The 22,740-nt window shown below is 42.4% G+C and overlaps 3 protein-coding genes across 3 annotated transcripts; 1 reads left to right on the top strand and 2 right to left on the bottom strand.

Annotated features, from left to right (window-relative positions):
• Window positions 1–227: 227 nt before the first annotated feature.
• On the bottom strand, window positions 228–509 carry LOC121080110 (scale keratin-like). The gene has a single exon (XM_040577973.1). It carries the CDS (start codon window positions 507–509, stop codon window positions 228–230), a length of 282 nt encoding a protein of 93 aa, XP_040433907.1.
• A 3,637-nt stretch (window positions 510–4,146) lies between these two features.
• LOC121080109 (keratin-associated protein 21-1-like) lies at window positions 4,147–4,512 on the top strand. Its single transcript, XM_040577971.1, has one exon. It carries the CDS (start codon window positions 4,147–4,149, stop codon window positions 4,510–4,512), a length of 366 nt encoding a protein of 121 aa, XP_040433905.1.
• A 17,270-nt stretch (window positions 4,513–21,782) lies between these two features.
• LOC121080068 (claw keratin-like) lies at window positions 21,783–22,190 on the bottom strand. Its single transcript, XM_040577924.1, has one exon. It carries the CDS (start codon window positions 22,188–22,190, stop codon window positions 21,783–21,785), a length of 408 nt encoding a protein of 135 aa, XP_040433858.1.
• Window positions 22,191–22,740: the final 550 nt, after the last annotated feature.

Below are 22,740 nucleotides of genomic sequence, written 5' to 3'. Positions count from 1 at the left end.
TGCTGTAATTCAAGTTGCCCTTTAAAGTAACAGTTGAAGAAACAGGAGATATTAGAGAGGGTTATGTATGGGGTAGTCTTACGCAGCCTGGCACCCACATGTCCCACTGAACTCAGCCGGAGGCATGGGTGCTCAGTGCTTCTCAGCACCATAACCTTAGCCATGAATCCATGTCCACATTTCGTTTCTTGGTTGCTGTTTCTGCTGGTTCAGCATCAACAGCATTTTCAGCAGTTGTATCTGTTCCCAAAACGAGAAAAGGGGTGGCCATACCCAAATCCATATGAGTCCTCATACCCATAATAGCCTCCATAACCGATCAAGCCTCTGTTCCCATAGAGGTTCCCAAAGCTTCTGTAGCCATATGGGCTGCCATATCGGTACTGGTCCCGGTAGAAGCCATATGGGCTCCCAAATCGGTAGCCATTCAGACCCCCAAAACCGTAGAGGTCTTCATAGCCAAATGGTGAGTAGCAGCCATTGTCATAGAGGTCCCTGTAGAAGGTCATCGTTCGTTGACGCAGGTAAACCTGAAACACACACCCAGAAGCAAGGTGAGTTTATGGGCTGCTGACAGCAGGAGGGAAGGCTCAGAGCTTGGGCAGAGCTGAGGAAATGTAGCTTGGTCCCTCCTGCAGGTCTCTTTCATCCTCTTAACCATCTTGTTTATTTTTCTAATCTTCTGAATCCCAAACAACTTTTCTGTTTTTTTTTCCCCTTAACTTTTGGAAATGGCTGACTATACATGAAAATATGCTTTTTACCAACGGAGAACTAGAACTTTCCAACCCAAGAAGTTAGAGAAATTGGAACAAATTAAAGAAAAATATACTAGTTCAGGTACTGATGCTTATTCAGATGAGACCAACAGCCCACCACATGCATCCCCTTGTCTCCCGTAGTACCGCGTGCCACTCAGCGTGGGATAAACTCAAAGAATGCAATGAAATGGAGGAATGTCCTTCCAGGTTGTCTACTTAAAGTAATAAATGTTTCATAAAGTTTTTATCTAGGGATCTGAATTCCCAACACCTAAGGAAAATAATCTGGAACTGGAAATTACTTATGACTTCAAAATTGTGGCAGTAAATTTCAAATTTTCAGTGCTTTAAACCCTACTATTAAATTAGCTCAGGAAGAGTAAAAAGTTTCAGTGAAGGAATTCCATGATGTTGCAGAGAATTTTGTTTGGGATTAGCTCCAAAATGACAAGAAATTGCCTACAGAAAATCTTTACACATACATAGGCACCTGTTATGTATGTCATATATATATGTACACACCTGTACCTTTCTTATAGATATGTCCATGTGCATAAACACACATATTTATACAAAAATATAGATATATACAGGAAAACATTTGTATATCGGAAAGAGAATAGAGCCAGTATTGACTTACGTGGTTCACCGAGGGGAGAAGCTCAAGCGAAGTGGATAAAACTTCGGAGGTGTAGGTCCGTATATATACCTTCTTAAACTTAGGTGTTAGTTATACAACATATCTTGTTGTGTGCATTATTCCTTAAATTGATGTAATTGGAGCCAGTGATTTTCATATTTTCAAAGTTCGAAGTTATGACACATATGTAATACCTTTAGAATTTCTTTCATCTTAAAACAAGAAGAAAGGGGCTCAGCACATTTCTAGTAAAATTGCATGGAATTCTTTGTAGTTGGGTGGATAGGAATAATTTTGGGAGATGTTTAGACCATTACTGGTTGCGCAATCTCCTTGTAGGTATTCTGTTCACTTGGCTTTTGCATCTTATGGTGCAACACGCAGGGGAGAAAAGGAGTAGGCTTTTCTTTGGTGTGCCGAAATGTAGTAGAGCTTCTATTCAACATCATCATGACCTGTACATACTGCCCAGTGGTCCTGTGGGGATTTCTTGCCAGCAGTTTTGCTTGATTTTTCTCTCAGGTTCTACAACAGTGATTTTGAAGAAATGTTTCAACTGCCTTATGAATGTTCCCAAATATTTCTTCTGATTTTAGAAGATTTTTTAAATGGTTTTTTTACTGTCATAAAACATATAATGCATCAACTTATTAGGACCTAGAAGCAAGACACCTTGATGTGTCTTATAAGTGACCATATTATTAAATCTGGGGTGTTTTTCGGTAACAAACTATTAATATTTAAATACACAAACTATTAATATTTAAATACTGCAACACTTTGCAAATTGAAAACATTAATGAGTGTTTATGAAGTGCTTTGGTATTCAAAATTCTGAGGAAGCCTCAACATCCTGCTTGCTCATTGTTACCCTTATTTTATATTCAAATTAATGCCAGAAATTAGGTGAAGGTCATACAAGGAGCTTTGCAGTAAACTCCAGCATTCCTCACTATTGTACCATATTTGATATTTGTGGCTGATTCTTTGCAAAAAAAAATATTAGCATGGTTCCTTGGAAAATAACATTTAGTACACCTCACAAAATCCTTATCATCTATTATTTTCCAGACCAGGTTCATACTTGTATTCTTCACTTTGTTCTACTGAACTCACGGTCAAGCCCTCTAGTGAGCTAAACTGTGAACAATGCTGTAGTCATATTTCTGTGGAAAACATTCTTTCTGCTCATGCAGCAGCATGAATTTTATTCACCATTAACATTTTAGAAGAATGCAATTAAGATTTATTCGGAAGTTACTATGTAGCTTAATATAAAATACCTAAATATGTGCTTGCATTTCCTTTAAACGGGAAGCCTGGTGCCGTGGTGCATCAGAGTTTCTAGTGAACAATGGATATTTTCTAACATGTGGGAAGGTTTTTCCTTTTTTACTGAAAATTTCTCTCTCTCCAATGGCATTGGGAACTTATAAATGCTTTTATATCATATAAAAATAAACTTCAGTTTTGACAGGGAAGACAATAAAATAGTATCAGGAATGTAGTTGGCCCAGAACATTTTAAGATGAAAGAAACCTGTAATACATGTGACATACAGGAGGCTGGGAACACACTAATAATCCCAAACAATGGAGAAAATTATATTAATTGAAGATATGACGTGTACAGGCAAATTTGGTTTCCAACCAATAAGGCTACAAATCTTTTGAATACACAGGACGTCTTAGATAAGCCAGGCAGGCAAGGAAACAGTATAAAAAGGACTCGGAGCTCCAGACTCCTCACCAGCTCTCTTTCTTGCCTTTCTCCTCCCAGCGAACTCGGTAAGCCTTTTCTTCATCCAGTCTCTTCGTAAGGACTAGAAATTTCAGGTTAATAATTTATGTTAGGATTGGGGCTTCTCTGAAATTTAGGATTTCTCTGTTCCTTCTAGCTGTGCTTTCTGCAGAACAGGAGCTGGCAGCTTCAAGTTTTAGAGCTGGGGCTGAATCTTTCCTGGTCCTGTTGGTACCTGGGGTATGCGGCTCCCTGTGAAGGATTCCTGGCTGTGGGGTCTGCAGAGCTGCCTCCAGCAGATGGGGAGAAAGGTCTCCCCACTGTGGCCCTCAGAGGGTTCTTCCATAAATTTATTTTATTTTGAGGGAAGGCTTCAGGTCTGTTTGGCAGGACAGCAGATGTTCTTGTGTGTGCCAATGCTCCGTAGTTTCTTGCGTCTGCTGTCAGCCTTTCCAGACGCTCATCAGAATTAGTGTAAATTACTGAAATGAGACTTGGAGCAATGGACCGAAAAGCTGAAGTGTATTACCATGGCAAGCATGAGCTGCTTTAAGCTTTCTTGAAGGATCTGGCAATGTAGAGTTCTATGCAAAGCTGATATCCTAAAAGAAATTTAGGATTGTTAACTCCTAACAATATTCTCTAAGAAAAATCCTGAAACAGCAGCAGGGAGGGTTTGATCTGTAGCAGGTATATTCCATTGTCAATGCTTTCACCAATCTCAGTAAGCAAGAAAAGAAATAGAATAGTTTACAATCAGTGGGTAAAAGAGAAAATGATATAAATCTGTCTAATAGAAATCTGCCTGATAGAAATTACATCCTATCTGAAATGGGATGTAGGAAGGAGCTGAGGAATTTGGTCATAATTTTACTTCTGTCCTTGGTGTCATGGGGCCAGTGGGGAAGTCTGTGGGCTCTAAGACTGTTACTGCCACTGGAAGTATTTATTACTTTTGCTTTCCTCCCCGATGTTGCATTTCAGGTTTGCCTCAGTTGCAGAAAGATGACTTTCCTCCAAGGCCAGTGCGACGATGACTGCTATTCTCCCTGCAATTACGGGAGCCTGTACAGCTACCGGAGCTACGACTGTGGGAGCCCTTGTGGCTACCGGGGCTACGGGGGCCTCTATGGCTCCCGGAGCCTCTACGGCTTTGGGGACCGGTGTGGCTATGGCGGTCTCTACGGCTACCGGGGCATTTATGGCTCTGGGGACTGCTATGGCTCTGGGGGTCTGTATGGCGGCTATAGGGGCTTCTATGGCTCTGGGGACTGCTACAACTACCCAGGCTTTTATTCTGGCCGCTACGGCTCCCCCTTCGGTTATCGATATGGCCAAAGGTTCGGCTACGGGAGCTGCTATCCCTGCTAAACCCAGCGGGAACATCCCTGAAGTGAAGATCAACCCAGGCCTGGCAAGCACAGATGGACGGTGAATCTTGGCAGCAGTGGTCCCCGACACGCAGAGCCCTGGTGACAGCAGCCACCCTCCACCGCGGCTTTGAGGGCTCTGCGCTGCTGTTGAAGTGCTTGTGATGGTTCATCTTTACACTGCTCAGTGTCTGCTTGATCTTTCTCCACTCAGACTCTGCTCTTGATCAAAAGCTTGCTTCTCTTCGATACCGCAGTTCTTTGTAAACTGTCTTTATGTTTGTTGCAGTAATGTACAAAACATTAACTCAGAATGAATGGTTATAGGCAGGGTGTAATGTGTCTTCGGGAATGTAGTCTCTCAGTTCTGTATGCCTTTAAAGGTGTATCTGCCTTTCACTCATATTAAAACTTCTGCTGCATCAATACTGTATTTCTGGTTTTATTTTTCACTTGCATTTCTTAAGTATCTTGAAAACAATCGCATCACACAGGTTGGGTGGCAAAGTTTTAAACTTTGTGTACTCAAGGGTTTGCATGTAGAGACTTGCCCTCCTCAAGGTGAGAAACACAGACTTTTACAGCTGCAAGAAACTTCAGCTGTATCTCTGGTTATGCATGTTTCTACAGCTCTGGGCTTTCGCTTGGTGTATTCTAAATAATTTATTCATTTAAAATACTTCAGTGCTGCTGTTGGGCTAATGTGATGTGATCAGGACACGATCCATCACTGGCTGTGATCTGATATTGAAGAGGTCCTAGGTAACTGAAAATGTGTGGACTCATCAGGTGTTTTAATTTTGAAATAAGTTTGTGTTTTACATATTAGCATAGAATCATTAAACAGCCCAGGTTGGAAGGGACCTGGAAAGATCAGGGTTGAAAGATTAGGGGTTCCCTGATGGAGAAGTGGGAGGAATTTGCTCTTTGCAGTGTAGATAGCTTGGTAGGAGAAATGGATATCCACTGGCTGGCACCTCTGAGGCGTGGCTGTGGGGTGTTTTTGTCTGTCAGTTTAGGGAAGTGTACTCAGAGGCTGTACTTTGGAAGAAAGCCGTCATGACTGATCTTACTTTTTTTTTCTCTCCCATTGAATGTTATGGCTCTCTACAACTACCTGAAAGGAGGCTGTAGTGAGGTGGGAATCAGTCTCCTCTCCCAGATAACAAGCAATAGGACAAGAGGAACCAGCCTCTAGTTGCACCAGGTGAGGTTTAGATTGAATGTAAGGAAAAATTTCTTCACAAAAAGGGTTGTCAGGCATTGGAACAGGCTGCCCAGGGAGGTGGTGGAGTCACCATTCATCCCTGGAGGTGTTTAAAAAATGTGTAAATGTGGTGCTTTAAGGCATGGTTTAGTGGTGGGCTTGGCAGTTTGGACCTGATGGTCTTAAAGGTCTTTCCCAACCTAAATGATTCTGTGATTCCACAACTGAGAGACTGTGGCTGCATGAGGAGGAAGATGATGGCACTTTCTCACTGCTTCCCTGGCCAGGGGTGGCTAGCAGACAAGAGCTACCAAAATACCATGGGGAGACTGAGAACTGCTTCATATGGTTTTTTTTGTTTGTTTTTAAGGGCTATTTGCCTCTCTTTTTTCCCCCCACTTTTCTTTCTGTTATCTAGCTTTTAGTCCCTGGATTTAGCAGATTGCTGTAACTGCACCTGCAGAAATGGATTTTCTTCTACCCAGTGTCTGTGTGGAAGATCAAGGCAGTGTTTTGAGTTTTTAAGGTCAGCATCAAGACAGGAAAAGCCACCGCTTCCTCCTTGACTCTTTTCCCATTGCTTTTAGTATGGGGTTTTATTTTTCCCTACATCCCACTGGCTCATAATGGAATTTGTCTGTTAAATTGGAGTGCGATGGGAAGTTGTAACTCCGGAACAAGGACATTTGAATTTGGTTTCCAGGAAAAGGGCAATATTCTGCTCACTTGAACATTTTCATATACTCCTTACAGAGGCCTGAGACTAATTCTTTTCAATTTTGAAAAGACTATTACAGCCCTATTATCATAGAATCATAAAGTCATTTAGATTGGAAAAGAGCTTTGAGACTGTCAAGTCCAACCGCTACCTCAACCCTACCAAGCCCACCGCTAAACCATGTCCCCAAGTGCCACATCTACACATTTTTTGGACACCCCCAGGGATGGTGACTCCACCACCTCCCTGGGCAGCCTGCTCCAGTGCTTGACAGCCCTTTCTGTGAAGAATTTTTTCCTAACATCCAATCTAAACCTCCCCTGGTGCAACTTGAGGCCGTTTCCTCTTGTCGTTTGGGAGAAGAGCCTGACCCCACCTCGCTCCAGCCGCCGTTCAGGTGGTTGTGGAGAGCCATCAGGTCCCCCCTGAGTCCCCTCCTCTCCAGGCTGAGCCCCCGCAGCTCCCTCAGCCGCTGCTCATCAGTCTGGTGCTCCAGCCCCCTCCCCAGCCCCGTTCCCATCTCCGGACACGCTCCAGCCCCTCAGCATCCCTCCTGCAGCGAGTGGTACAAAACTGAACACAGCATTCGAGGTGCAGCCCCACCAGTTATGCTGAAATATGTTAACCTTAAATCTGGTAATTAAGTAAGGGAAAGGGAGAAATTGTGGCATTTCTCAAATTTCTGAGGGGTAGAGGAGAAGAAAAGAGTATTTACTGGGCCCAGCTGCTCTGAACATAGAGGCATATGAAGCAGAAAGTCCCTCGAAAATGCCACCACTCAGCATATTCATGTAAACCAGGGACAGAGGAAAGACAACAACTGGGACTCCAATTATTTTTTTTCATGCAGAAAAATTTTAATGCAGTAAGAAAAGGAGTTGGCACAGATACAGAAAGATTACAGTTTTGCGATACTGGAAAGAGCTATAGAAGATGAGTCATTGCAAGGTGCTGTACAGAACATTCCTCTTTGTTGAAGCTGGGTTGTTCATCCTTTAAGTACTTGTAAATCCAGATCAAAGGAGAGACAGCAGTAATACTTTTCCATTACACAGTACTGCAGCACCTTACTGGAAGTAGTTATTGAAAATGCAGATGACACAAAAGTTAGTTTTGCAGAAGTCCTTTAGCACCACTGCAGCAACTGTGAGAAGCGTCAGATGAACTGCAGATCATTGCTCCCATGGCTGAAGGGGTGTAAAAGGGTTTCAATGCAGGAGAGGATCAACAGAGAAGTCATAGTTAAGAAAAAAAGGAAGCAGCAGAAAGAACAGCAAAAATATAAATGTCAAGAAATATTAGAGATCAACCAAGCTCCCCGCTCTCAGGAACTTTGGTTGCTGTCACAGGGGCTCTGCACTTCTACAGACATTGCCTCTGAGTTTAGCCATTCATCTTTGCTCGCCGGGTCAGGATTCTTGTTGCAGGGATATTGCCAGTGGGTTTAACAACAAGGGTAGCAGCACCTATAGATGTAATTGCAGCAGGAAGGGTAGCAGTATCGGGTTGTGCATGTGGTTCCGTAGCTACAGCAGTCTCTGCGGCTATACCGGCTCCGGTAGTTGCAGAGGGTCCGGTAGATGCAGGGGTTGCAGCAGCTGTAGCTGCGGGGACAGCACACAGTCCTGTAGCAGGGTGAGCAGCACATGGTGTAGCATGGGTAGCTGCAGCAGTAAGACATCTTGGGGTGGTAGAGGGAGGCAGGCAAACCTGAAACAAGGCAGCAGGTCAATGGCAGGCTCAGCTTGCAGGGAGCGGCAGCAGTGGTGGCTTAGTGGCATGAGTATGGTGGATTTAGAAAGAAATATTGAACAAACCCCTCAGCCTTTGGATGTGATTCTATTTTATCCAGCCCCTTCCTGTGCTCCCTGCTTGTTAGATTTGATCATGAGACACAGTTTGCATTCTTTAGCTTCTCCTCTTAAAAGTGAACATAACACTCTATATTTCTGGACTTTGGATACAGAAGGTTCAGGTTGCAGACACACATCCCAAGGGATGTGTTCGTGTCATTTGGTGTCCAAGCACCCAGAACAGGCAGCTGAGATCAATCCTGGCAGCTTGTCTGCAGCTCAGGATATGCATGTGGAGGTGTCCTAATGCCTGATCTGAATCCTGCACAGCATTTGCCAACGTTCCCAGAAGCATTCATACACAACATGATGAGTTCATTAAAGTCAGCCTCCTTGTCTAGTTTTAATCTCATCCTGTAAACTATTCCCTTTCCCATGGAACATCAGTTTTCATACTTTGTTAGTGCCAGTTCTAGCGAGGACACTGAAAATGGTCTGCTAAGTAAAGAAAGGCAATTTCTGTTCCATTTAAAAAGCCAAAGAAGTAGAGATGTTGGCTTCTTATATGTGAAGACAAAACTTCTTACTAGGCTTCACATCTTAACCAGTGATATCCAAAGGTTCATTCATCAATATCCCACTTTTTTTTTTTAACTATACAGATTAAAAGGATAAGATACTTCTACCATCACTATGGATCAGAGAATGTTAGTAAAGGACTCATTCCCAAGTTAGATGAATATCTATAAGAGCAGGATCTGAACTTACCAAGTTCACAGAGGAGAGTAAACCAAGAGGAGCGGTGTGAGGAGTGTGGGGTTGTGAGCACTTTTATACGGTTCCTTAGACCTGTGGAAGCTAGTGCAATTCTCCGTGTGCTTCCATTGCCTGTTACTCACAGCACAAATTTCGGAAGTACATCCCTAGTCCAATTGCTGTAATTGTTTTCCTCCACATTTATGACAATTTTCGAATTCCTCTGGTACCACACTGTGATTACAACCTGTGAGATTCTGTCATCTTAAAACTTTCTAGGACAAATGGGTTTCTGGGAATTCATCTAAAGGACAACTGGGAATGGAACTGGAGGATACACAGAACAGTTGTTCCAGTGACACTGACTGCCTTGCTGGGGAGTCCATAGGCTGTTTCTTTATGTTATGTCCTGGCCAGGCAGGTGGATACTGGCACATTGTGGGGTGATGTAAAATCCCTGAGGAGGAAAGAAGCAATATACTATGTGCTTAGGGCTTTTACCAACCATTTTGATTCATTTCCGTTGCAATTAATGACAGGCGTTCCATTGATTCCTTTAGGTTCTTCTACTGTCTTTAATTTGGCATGCGCTCTATGAGAAGTTCAGGCCAAGGCACGGGATCAATTAAATGAGCATCTGAGCAATGTGTCTAAGACTTATGGTCTGTTTTTCAATTTTTTTCTCTCTTTCCCTAGTGCGATTATTAGAAAATTTTGCTTGAATCAATGTCTTGTGATATCGCACATGTATTTATGTGGGATCTATGCATATATGAGATACATATATTACACTGGGGCAAGTATTGCTGCAGGAGCTGGTAGTGCCAAACAAATCTGGGTTTCCTGTTGGTCCACCACAGGGACTGTGGTGGAGGAAAGGGGGAGCGAGGTCTTTCAGGAAGGCTGTGGAAGCCAGTAGAATGGAGTCCACATCTTCCTGACTGGTGGGAAGCATTTGCTGGGGAGGATGGCTGGAGACTGCTGGCAGTGGGGGGTTCTTTGAAGCCCCTTGCTTTGCAATGGGCTTTAGTGGCATTAAAAAGGTTGGCAAAGTGCTAAAAGTCACCCACTGCCAAAGGTATTTTTCTAAATTGGGAAAGGAGAAATCACTTCTCTGATTTTTTTGTGGTGGTGTTGCCCAGCGAGATATGATTGTCTCTCTGCCCGTCTACACCAGGTGAGGATGGCGACTGTAACGCCTTAGTTTCAATAAAGAGAAACATTGCTTAGCCCAGGGGTTCCCTTCCCCATTTTCCTGCTTATTATACAACATTGAGCCACCTTTCAGTAACAAACCACTAATATTTAAATAATACAAACATTGCTGAAGTAAGTTTTAATGACTGTTTTGGAAAAGCATTGATACCATAAATTCTGATGAGGTTCAGCATTTCTAGAATGTCTGTTATTATCTTCATTTAATATGCAAATGAGGGATGACTTACTGCAGTGAAGGTCATATAAGGAGGTATTTGTTGAGGGGAAAAAAAAAAAGAAGTCTCCTGACTTTATATGTTGCGCTCTGCTTCCTTTGGGAAGCCAGTGTTAGATGAAGTTGAAACCCAGCGTCAATAAGATTTGCTGTAAAATAATATTTATAGTTTTAACTTCTAAATATTCTGCTAACATTGCTGTTATAGATCTTAATTGACATTTGTTTTTGTGGTATTCTGAAAGAGTTTTTTTGTGGTATGAGCAGGTGCAATGGTGAAGCATAGACTGATTCCTTTTTTCTCCCTCCTTTGTGTATATGAATGTAGTATTAACCCAAATGAATGCTGAACTGCAATAAATTTCCTGGTTTTCATTAGTGAACCAGACTGAAAGGAAATATTAAAGGTATAAAATAAAAGTATTTTGGAAGAAGAGGAGAAAATACCTTTTTTTTTCTCAAATACAAAACTCAGTTTTGCAGGCACAGATAGATGGCAAAGATAAGTGGCACAAAATATTTTTGCCTCCTCTGCTACTCCAACAGTAGGTATTCTGTGAGGAAGAGAGGTGCACTACGATTTATTTTTAAATGTATATTAGGTATATGTAAGTGTACAGAACTTTGTTTTTTCCCTCTAGGAAATGCTGACACTATTCAGGCTACATAGACGTTTAGTATGTTAAAAATATCCCAAATATATTAATTTTGATTGTCAGTCATCTCTAGACTGACTATCTGTCATTCTCTTATCCATTCTGGTACCCCAATTTGATAATTAAAACTGAGGATGACCTAAAAAGGTTTAAGACGAAAGAAGACCTTAACTTTTGCATTCTCAACTCAAGATGAGAATAGACTAATGATCCTTGACATTGAAGAAACCAATTATATTAATTGAAGTTGTGACGTGTGCAAATAAATTTAGTTTTGCTGCTGTTAGTGCAGGTCAGAAGACTAATTTCTGAGTGACAAAGCAACCTGTTGCGTGGCGTCAGATGCCAGGTCCCTCACAAATAGCTGAGGAGCACTGAAATGGCCATTAATTGCCCCAGAAAGTTAGACATGTGTATGAGATTTTGCAAAGTTACCTAGCTGCTCAAAATTAGTAGGATGTTTTGATGTCCCAAATATTGGCTGTCAGAGATTGTGCTTGGGAAGTGTGAATTCACTGATGCCGTCACTTCTGTACCTACAAACTAAAGTAATACAGGGCAGTGTCCTAAATGGACTTCAAGACACACAGCAGAGTTCAATCAGTAACTGGAAATACAATTCATAAAAAAATTTATTAGTTATAGAAAGATGGAGTCAAATTCACAGAGGGAAATATATTAAGACATTAAGAGCCCTGACTCATGAGAACACTGCAGGTTTAAGCATGTTAATCCCTATAAAATGTCAATTGCTTTCTGTCATCTTCATTAGTCAAATGACTTTTCCTATGTTATTCCTTCATTTATTGTATTTTTCCAGCTGTACTGTGGTAGAGTTACTATCAGAGCTGAGATAAATATTTAAAAGTATTAAAAAGAACTTCTGAAAAAGTTATTGAAAAATGCTGCTATTTTCTCTTAAGGTAATGTTTTTATTTTCTCTTTAACTTTTATTTTATCAAGTGCATGATTATTTCATCATCAGTAATAAGATCATATAGAATTAATACATGTCATTCTAAATACATACGAATAGGGTGTATTTGTATGTGTTCGTGTGTGTACATAAAATCCCCCATCATTTCTTGAGGTGTGATCCACATTTCCCTATTTCTTTTGACAACACACAATGAGTGACAATACTTACTGAAAAAATACTAGTAATTTCATTTTTTTGAAATAACGTTATTTATATATAAAGGCATTTAATATAAGTTCAAATATTTTTATTTTTTTCTGAACTATATATGAAATTTAAATCTGAACATTTTTGAACAAGTGAAAATATAGACTGTGCTAATTGAAATACAAACCATTTCCAATTTGTGTTACTCTGAAATAGGAAAGTCTATGATATACTGCATCAACTAATAACTTAAAATAAATAAATTTGACTAAACCAGTGCTGCTTTTAAATGAAAAATTAATACCTTCAGATGCTGAATTTGCACTTCATGACCAGTTGAGGGAAACATTGCTTGCATTTTTAGACTGCTATGCCAGAGGAGAACATTTTCAGCAAAAGGAAATTAATATAACAATTAAGCGCAGTGAATATGTAAAGCCTTTGTTAGTAGGTAATTTGTCCAAAATAGTTTTCCAGAAGTACCCAGTGTGTTACTGTAGACCAGAATGGTGAATTTTCAAAGCAGGGTTCGATGGATGTTTCTGGCAGCTCACCCAGGGACTCATGGGCTTGTCTTCTTCAGGTTTCTCCTTTCCCGTATCCTTTGCCAACCTCTTGAATAACCTGTTGAATAGGTTTCTAGGTTCTGCTTAATTTCTGTGCTCTGCTTTCAAATTGGGTGCAAATTCACATGAACCTCACTTCTGCTGGGAATTGGTTGCACCTGGCACTTAGGGGATGAGGCAAGAAACCCTGCAGCAATGCCTTCCCTGATGGTCTACCCACCAGGGAAACACCAGCACCAAAGTCCGTAATTCTGCCTCCTGCATGCAGATAGACATGGTGTTTGCTGGAGAGCTGAAGCTCCTGCAGACTGGGAGGAGAAACATTTCCTGTTGGAAATAACTCCCCAAACTCAATCTTCTTGTGGGTCCAGATGGCTCCAGCCTGGGAACTGTCCCAGTAGGTTCATCCCTTCATCATCAAGCTGACAGTCACTCCTACTTTAAGCAACTCTTCTCCCTCCTTGTCATGTGCCCTCTTGTTAATTATGGGGAAGAAGATTCCCCTGGAAGTCTCACCTTATCTGGAATCTGCATGCTTCTAATTTTCCTTTGTAGAACAGTTTTTGCTGATGGCGGCAGCTGACAGATGCTTGCAGGATGCGTGCCCAAAAGCCAGCCCAGCCAGGGCGGTGATGGCAAGGACAAAGCTCAGAGCTCACACACGTCAGCCACGCAAAGCGATCTCTGGTGGAGAGATGGCAGTATTTAAACCTTGATACGCATTGGGAAGAGGTGGGTGTGAGCTCCTGTGTGTTCTCACATCAGGTATCTATTTCAGAGCTGCAGAAACCTTAGGAAGACTGGCATTTTGCGTCTCAGGACGTTTTGGATCCTCAAATGTAGCATAGCTTAGGCTGGAACGTAATCAGCAAGTACTGATTTAATTTTCTTAAATCTTCACATTTCTAAGCTAGTATTTTGGAAATGAGCTGTGTTTTGGTGTGTTTGGTGGAAGAGGGGCAGAGTTAAGATGTGGCAAATGTGAGTTTTCAGGACTGCCTTGGAGGAGACAGAAAGTGAGGTGTTCAATATGTCCTCGGTCATCTCAGATTCTACAGGATGCTTGAAATTGCAGATCTGAAAAGCTAGGGCCTCCTTCTTTCGTATCGGTAAATAAACAGTAAAGTCAAATATAAAAGAAAAAAACCCAACATTAAAATATAACAGAAAGCAGTACTATGATGCAAGATTTTTTAATGAGAGCAAGAAGCACTGTAAACAGCAGCTACAGCTTGTTGTAGGACAGAATAGGAATAGCCAGAGATTTACACATGCTTTAAGGAAAGAGTCACTACATTTCACAGCAGATGGTTTTGGGGTGATGGTGGTGCTTGGTGAAGAGCAGTGCTGTCAGCACAGCACACAGCAATACGAGGCATCTGCTCCAGTTGCATCTCCTGTTGCAAAGCCATGCATCAAAACACACAATATATCCACCAACAAATGCTAGGAAGGAAGTGCTGACCCTAAACACAGGTTATTCAGGATAATTGCAGACGTTGAAGAGAGATGCTAAGCACTCAGGACCACTCCTGACCATAGTCGCTGTCATGGGAGCTTAGCGAACATAAAATTTGTACAGGAGCCGTAAACAACTTTTTGCCTTTTGTTTCCTGTGTGGTCGTTGTATGGCTGGGTTTAGCAGCGGTAGCAGGGGTAGCAGCTCCCGTAGCTGTATCTACGGATGTAGCGAGAAGAGTAGGGGTAGCAGTAGCGGGCGCTGTAGGAGGGGTAGCAGTCACGATAACCGCACAGATCCCCGTAGCTCCGGTAGCTGCAAGGGCTTCCGCAGTCATAGGTCCGGCAGCTGTACACGGTCCCGTAGTTGCAGGGAGAGTAGCAGGTATCCTCACACTGGTTCTGGTAGTAGAAGGTCATCTTGGTGTGGTGGAGGGGGGCACGTCTGAAACACCACAGGGGAAGAGAAGAAGGTAAGGTCTGCCCCAGAGACGAAGCAGGAGCTTGCTGCTTCTAGCAAATGCAGTGCGAGCATGGGAAGGAGGGAGAGGGGAGGAGAGGAGAGGAGAGGAGAGGAGAGGAGAGGAGAGGAGAGGAGAGGAGAGGAGAGGAGAGGAGAGGGGAGGAGAGGAGAGGAGAGGAGAGGAGAGGAGAGGAGAGGAGAGGAGAGGAGAGGAGAGGAGAGGAGAGGAGAGGAGAGGAGAGGAGAGGAGAGGAGAGGAGAGGAGAGGAGAGGAGAGGAGAGGAGAGGAGAGGAGAGGAGAGGAGAGGAGAGGAGAGGAGAGGAGAGGAGAGGAGAGGAGAGGAGAGGAGAGGAACCAGCCAAACACGTCCACTCAAGGTTATACTCTGGCTCCTTCTTGCCCAGCTCACTCCTTTCTGGTTTCCCCCTTTCTTTTCTCCTTAAAAATATTGAATGTTGCTTTTCTTGTTGCCATTGCTTAGAATTGGCAGTATGGATTCAGATTGTGTTTTAGACAGGATATTTTTAGGATTGGGTTGTCTGTATCAGTTGTTTGAAAAACCACAAATGAACAGACACTAGTTCAGGAATTAATTTTGCCAGTTTTTGCTATCGAGACAAGATGCTACAGAAGAAATCCTCCCCTTATGCAAGTCAGCAGTGCTCTGCTGAAAAAACCAGCTTGTTTGTATGGACCTGTGTCTCTGCCTTAGTAGCCAGTTGAGTATATATTTGCTTTTTGTTCGAAATAATTGAAAAAAACTGTAATGCACTGTCTGCTTCAAAATGCAGCAGCCTGAAATGCTTCAGTATATCATAAAATAATGTAATTTCTCATAATTCATAGCTAGATGAGGCAATCTTGGAAACTTACATGACCATCTTAATATCACATTTTTACAAAAAAGAATTGTACTTGCGTGCCTGTGAAGGCACAGCCTGTGCTTTTAAAGCATCACTTCCACCTGTAGAGCAATACAGCAAACCCAAAACATCTACACAGCAATAAAGACATCGTAGTAAGCCTGACTTACCAAGTGCAATGCGAATGTAAGTCTGGAGGTGCAAGTGGAGAACCTTGGATTTCCCTCCCTTTTATATATTTGTCAGACCAAAGCTGCTGTGCATTAAACTCATATTCATCACAAAACAAATTTACTTATGCACGTCATTCCTTCAGTTGATGTAATTGTTTTTCTTCATTTGTGATTATTAGTCAGTTCTTGGCTTCCAAAAGCATGACATTGCACTGCAGTTTTCTTTCATGTTCAGACTTCCTGGGTCAATTATATTTGTAGAATTAGTGTGGTGAAATCTGTGTTCTAACAGGAAAGGAAAGGAAAGATATTGAGAGCAGAACTGATCGATGTTCACAATGTCAGTTTTGGAGGAATGGACAAATTTCTGTATATGAAGTCTGCAATGACTCTAGATTGGTTTGAGGAAGAAAGAATTTCAGATGTTTTTTTTAAGAAATAAGAATCCTTAGAAAGCATTTCTTGTTTGTTTTTGTTTTGAAATTCCATTTTTAAGTCAGAATATTTGCATTATTTGTATTTATAATTTCGTTTGTCTCATTTCCAGCTTAAAAGCGGAATTACAAGAAAGGTTTGGATTAGAGGACAAGTCTCGTCTGTACCTTGCTGCAATCAAATATGCATGGATATGTTAATTCTGTACTGGGATCTGCCACAGGAAAGAAATTCTGTAGAAAATCTGATTTACTTGCTTGTTATGCTCTATGAATTATTTTTACCACAGTTCAGCAGCCACCTCCTAAATCTATATAGAAGGAAACTGGGGTCCTTTTCGGTGTAAGAACAGTGGGAATATTTTTGAATAAGTTAAGGAGTCAATGACAAGACTATGAGAATAGTAAAGCAGGTTGCAATCAATAATAAAACTAAATCTAATCTGTTTTCAAGCAGAAATAATGATATTTGAAATGTGCAGGCTTTGCATGCTATATGAAATAAAATTACAAACTCAGTCTTCTGGAAAGCCAGCCCAAACAAGGCAAATTTAATTGGATCTGAAAATATCTGCTTAGTGATTATTTACACTTAGATCAGAAAATGATTCACTCAGGAGTTCTTTACCAGGAACAAGATTAAAACAAACAGGAACGTGTCTCTGTAATAATTGCAGTTTTCCTGAGAAGTCCCCCGAATGCTGAATATGCTTTAATGTGACATCTTAATGTTGTGAGGTGTGTAACTTAATGTTGTTAATGATGGTGAATAACGTTGGGCCCTGTGAATGTGACCTGGTAAGCAGCAGCATCCCGGTCTTCCCTGGTGACCTTCACCTCAAAACACTGCTGTTTACTCGCATCCGAGGGAAGGATAATAACAGGCATGTCATATGTTCTGGCCATTTCTCTAAATTTTGAATATCAAAGCCTTCATTAATACTTATTAAAGATCTACCTGTACAAAGAGATTTATTATTTAAATATTAATAGTACGTTACCGGAAAATGCCTCAGTGTTAAGTAACACAGTTTCTCAAAATGTGTATCAGGTTTTCCTGTTTCTATGCTTTATTTAGGTTGTAATTTATAGCTTCAGAATTGAGTCTTTGAAAGGTTTTTCTCTAAAAATACATCATATACATACCATTTTAATGCCTATAGGCCAATTTTCTAGCTGAATCAATCAGCACAACAATATCCTATTGCATGACGACATCAAATCAAAGACACAGTCTTTCCCCCTTTGCTAGTCACAGGAAATGTTGGAAGGGATGGGTAAGAACGTGCTGTTCATATGTCATTAAACTTATGAAATGCATGGAAAGGAGAGGCTACCCCTTCCACAAGTATTTCAGAAAAAAAAAAGCAAGACAAAGTACAAGGGCCAACATGCACGGTGAGGCTGGTCTTCCAGAAATGGCATTTGGTGATGCGTCTGTCTTTGTATATTCTGTTGACTTGCTGCTGTACTGAAGAAGTGAATTCAGTGCGATGATACCGAGGCTTAATTGCCCTGTGTAGTTTTGAGATGAAAGAAACCTGGAGGGTGTAGCCCACATGTCACAGTGCCAGAGCAATAATCAGAAACCCTGGGGAGAACCGGTATATCAATAAGGAAGAGTCACAAGGGCAGCAAAATATGTTTGGTAATTGGAGGCAACCTGGGGTGCAGACATGCCTTTCACGCGCTGGGCGGGACTGGGCGCTGTATAAAAACCCCACACCGCTGGGAGCAATCATTGGTTTCTCCTGCCTTATCCTCCTTCAGAAGTGGGTAAGTCAGAATAGATTTAGAAAACCTAGTGAATAATGAAGAGATGTTATTTGATACTATTTGCCCTCCTCTTTCTGCTGGCTCCCAGACACTAATCTACAAGTGCTGTAGATTAATGCATTGGGAATTAAGGTTGTGATTTGATGAGAATTATATAGATGTAAAATATTCATTCCTCACTGGATTTTCATTAATATTTGAGTGTTTGAAACTGTGTCAGTCTTGCCTGTATCCTTCTTTTCCCTTAAAGTCTTTATCTCAGCACAGCCACGAAGGATTTTCCAGTTTATTTCTGGATGGCTCCCTTTTGACACAGGCATCATGGTTCCCAATCCCACCTCCTGTCATGATCTATGAGTGAAGACAGTGGGGCTGTGCAGGAAAGCTCAGAAAGGCTGGTCAGGATATAGGATTATGGGGATGATCCAGCACTAAAAGTCGGAATAGAACAATAGATGAGCACAGAGGGTGTCAGGCAGCATGCCTGGGTTTGCTGGCTCCATGCCTGCAGCATTTATTTGAGATGTACTTGCTGTTGGGAGCATTGCTTTACAGGCTTTTTCTTCCCCTGTGGTGTTTCAGACGTGCCCCCCTCCACCACACCAAGATGACCTTCTACTACCAGAACCAGTGTGAGGATACCTGCTACTCTCCCTGCAACTACGGGACCGTGTACAGCTGCCGGACCTATGACTGCGGAAGCCCTTGCAGCTACCGGAGCTACGGGGATCTGTGCGGTTATCGTGACTGCTACCCCTCCTACAGCACCCGCTACTGCTACCCCTACTCTTCTCGCTACATCCGTAGATACAGCTACGGGAGCTGCTACCCCTGCTACCGCTGCTAAACCCAGAAGGATTTAATGGGAAACAAGGACTGAGAAATAGTTACTGAATTCGCAGCTGCTGTTAGGGGAGGGTTTGCAGAAGCTCTGAGTCCAGGACTGCGACTGAATGCCGTAGTATTTTGGAAAGCTCAGTGTTTCTGTAAAACTTCTTCAATGTTCTTCCAAAATGTTTTGTCTTGCTTTTTTCCTACTGACTTCTTATCCCTACCATGGATTTGATGTGTAAAGGAATCTGGGCTTAACATGGGTTAACATGAGCAAACAATTCCTTAACTCATTTACAGCTCTTTCCCAGCTAACATGCATGAAATCTAGAATGTACCTGTAGTAGCCTTCCTAAGGATATGCTTCTGGCTTAACTGCTTTTGAAGCTATACCAGAGAAACAGTAAATCATCTGCTCTGATTTATTTAATTGGACTTAAAGCAAGTGGAAACATTTGAAAATGGAAATTAATAGTCAAATGCTACAGCTGTAGCAGCAAAACTGGTACCAATGAGACCGGGAGATTTTCTGCAGATATAGATTGATCTCTGCATGCGTTCTTTCCGCTTCTGTTTTCTATATTACTTTAGATTGTGATGATGAGCTTTATTCTTATTAAAACAGTTATAGCATCATTACAGGTCTCTGGTCTTCTTTTTCTGACTTGGATGTACACAGAATTTTGTCTTCTGCTTGATATGTTTTGTGGAGACATACTGCACCCTGTAGTTTTTACAAATGTCATCTGAACCTGGGCACACATTTTACAAATGAATAACCCAGCAGTATCTCAGAAAATGAACTCACTCATTCTGGAATTTCCTAGGAAGGATTTGGAAATACTCTTTTAAATTTGCCTTAGCATCACAGTGCATGTGCAGACATTGGACGTAACAGCACTACATCTTAGTGATTTGTAAATGCACAGACTGCCTGCAGGCAAACCCAATTTAACTGGGAAGTAAGCCAAGAGGCTTAGAGAAAATCACCCCTGTTTCTCAAGCACTTTTGTCCTGGCAGTTTCTGGGTGCTTTCTGGATTTAGAGGTCTGATCTGTTATAGGGCAGAAAATGGCATGCTTTCTGTTTCAGCTTATTAAGTGGTGCTAAGAACAAGTGTTTGCAAAGGTTGCTGTAAGGCTCCGTTTGAATGACAATGAAATGGTGTGAAGGTCCCAGGCTGCACAATCATACAGTTGTTATTAGGATGAAATGCCTTGAAGTGACTCTATTATTCATGACTGAAGTACCTAAGTGGCAGCAGTAGTAACCTCTTAATGGTACGATGCTGTAGCAGAGTCTAGGCATAAAACAGCCAGTGAAGTGCTTTGAAAGCCCTATTAAACCCCAGAACCCTTATGGTGAATGCAGTTACTGTCCTTTGAACACACACACACAGACAGGTACTTTGAGGGCAGTCTCACAAGAGGAACAGAGCTCAATTGTGCTACAATACAAAACGTGAGTACAAAATTAATTGAACGCCTTTGCAAGTAAAGCTGTGGGTTACACTTCCAGCAGCTTTCAGGATGGAGCTTTCTCATGGCTTCTGAGGAGCTTTGCTCCTAGGAAAGCACTCACCAGCTTGGTGCCTGACACGTTACCCACAAAAGCACAACACAAGTTGCTGTTGAACTGTGTCTTGACATGAAGGTCTAGAAATTTAGCCAGAACTGGTCATAATTTCGATTTTTCATTAGTTAAAACTATTTAATAAAACCTGTAATGTTATGAGTAAGTTGCTAAGTAAAAACTAGAAAGTATTAAGTGTCTCAGAGTGCACAAGTAGAGACAATGGTAGCTTAAAATAATTGCTAATATCTCAGTAGTTCTACAGACTATTTATGGACTTAGCTGCTTTAACAAGAGACGTAGTTAAAAAAGGAGTTAGAAATTCATGCAATGCCACACACATATATGTTTCTTTCACTCCAGTAAATCCTAGGATAAGACTAGAAAGAAACCCAAATACCTGGGATAAGAAGGCAAAGTACATAATTGTAGGATCTCATATGTTTCATTGGACAGAACCACACTTGAGTGAAAAGTGTGAAGTCTATAAAATCACATTCTGACCAAAGCATGTATTAAAATGTCTCAACACGTACTTTTGAAGTGACTATTATTCAATAATGAAGCACATGACAAGAGACAAAAACCAGCTTTTAATATAGTAATAAAACACTACAAATGTATAAATAGTTATGAGCGTCTGAGAAGTGCTTTGAACTTCTCAGACTATCTAACATGGAAAAATGTGGAGACATTATATATTTCTGCTTGAGAAAAGGACCACAGAGCAGCAAATAAATTCACTGTTTTTTTTTCCTTCAAAAGCTGTCCCTTACAATTGGGCTAATAGCTTATTTGTATCTCTTGTGTGCTACAACACAAGCCAGTCTATCAAAAGCTGTTGAACCTCTTACAAACCCTGTTCACTAAGGCGTGTGACACCTGATATTTAACTCCGTGACTCGAGCTTCATTATCAACATTTCAATGGTCAATGTGGCAAATCAGAAGAGCAAACTCAAACAAAGGAAGCAAAAGCCAGGCTATTGATGCAATGCAGATTCTTTAATGTGGATGCAAAATGCAATAAACAGTGTCAACAAGAAACAAAACAACAAGGAAAAAATGAATTTGGAGCGGGAAAATCATAAGGCTGCAGCAAGACACAACCCAGGGCTCCACCAGAAAGATCCCCTCCCGCCCTCTTGTGTTTCAGGCAGGGAGTCTTAGAGCCTGGCAGAACCGGGGAGACTCTCATCCGAGGAAGACTACAGCTTCGTTGTGTTGCAGGTAGGAGGGGAGACTTGGAAGCCCTAAAGTTGCCAGCATAAGATCTGCAAGGTTACTCTGTGCAAATAAGCAAAGACCATACAGACCCAGTAGCTGCTTTGCCACAGCCTAAAGAGGGGCTGCAAGCTCTGCTCTGCATCTGGTGGTAGAAGACGAGAGGTGCGATGTGTGGAGACCCAGGGCAGAGGCGGCACTGAACTCTGTGGATATTTGGGGCTTAGCAGGGTCCACAGTTACCATTGAGGTACCTGTGGCCTCGGCCCCAACCACCATATCCACAACCGCCAAATCCTCCATAGCCCCCATAACCCCCATAGCCCCCATAGCCTCCATAGCCCCCATAGCCCCCATAGCCCCCATAGCCCCCATAGCCTCCAAAACCACCACGGCCTCCAAAAGTGCCACCGTAACCCCAGCCAACGCCGGGAGCACCCGCTGAGCCAACAACACTCTGCTGCGGGAAGGAGCTGAGGATGGGCCCGGGGAAGGTGATCACCGAGGGTGGCGGCTGGATCACCACCGTGGAGTCAGGGCACTGCCGCACGCAGGGCTCGTTGCAGGTGTCAGCCAGCGGGGCCGGGGCGGCCACCCCACAGGAGGTGTTGCACAGGCTGGTGCAGGACATCTTTCAGGCAGGCAAGGAGTCCTGGCAAAGACACCGGGGATTAGGCAGAGGTGCGGGGAAGGGGCTGTATCGAGGGAGGCAGGGAGGCAGGGAGAGATCCCCAAGGGGCTGCCAGGAGCTGGACTTACCCTGTTGATCAGGAGAGTCAAGCAAAGCCGAGTGGATAGAGGGCTGTGAAGCCCTCAGCTCTTTTATACACGTCCCAGGCTGCCCGGGGCAGTGGCCACGGGGGTTGGTGGTTGAAACCCCATGTAATCACCACGAGACCAAGTGGACAAGCTTCATGACACAGAAAGTGATATGAGACAATTATATGCATCCTCACTGGGGGACGTTGGCACTGGGGAAGACAGAGGTGATGGGAGGGACACACTATGATACTTCAGTACATGAAAGACAAGGAGCTGCTATAGCTGAATGTGTGACACCAATAAACTCCAATCAGTCCCTAATCCCCCGCATTGCTTACGTGTCAGAGTCCTGGGCACAGTCGTCACGCCTGTCATTACCTCCCTTTACAAGCTGGTGAACAGAGGCTTTGGAAGATTGG

The sequence above is a fragment of the Falco naumanni genome, chromosome 20 (assembly GCF_017639655.2).
Source record: "Falco naumanni isolate bFalNau1 chromosome 20, bFalNau1.pat, whole genome shotgun sequence".
NCBI classification, from domain to species: Eukaryota; Metazoa; Chordata; class Aves; order Falconiformes; family Falconidae; genus Falco; species Falco naumanni.
The sequence above is the reverse complement of the archived record's forward strand: the minus strand, read 5'-3'. Positions and strand labels throughout refer to the sequence as shown.

What these genes read in the sequence shown, in the direction of transcription:
- LOC121080110 (XM_040577973.1), bottom strand. Translation starts at nt 509, where the DNA reads ATGACCTTCTACAGGGACCTCTATGACAATGGCTGCTACTCACCATTT.
- LOC121080109 (XM_040577971.1), top strand. Translation starts at nt 4,147, where the DNA reads ATGACTTTCCTCCAAGGCCAGTGCGACGATGACTGCTATTCTCCCTGC.
- LOC121080068 (XM_040577924.1), bottom strand. Translation starts at nt 22,190, where the DNA reads ATGTCCTGCACCAGCCTGTGCAACACCTCCTGTGGGGTGGCCGCCCCG.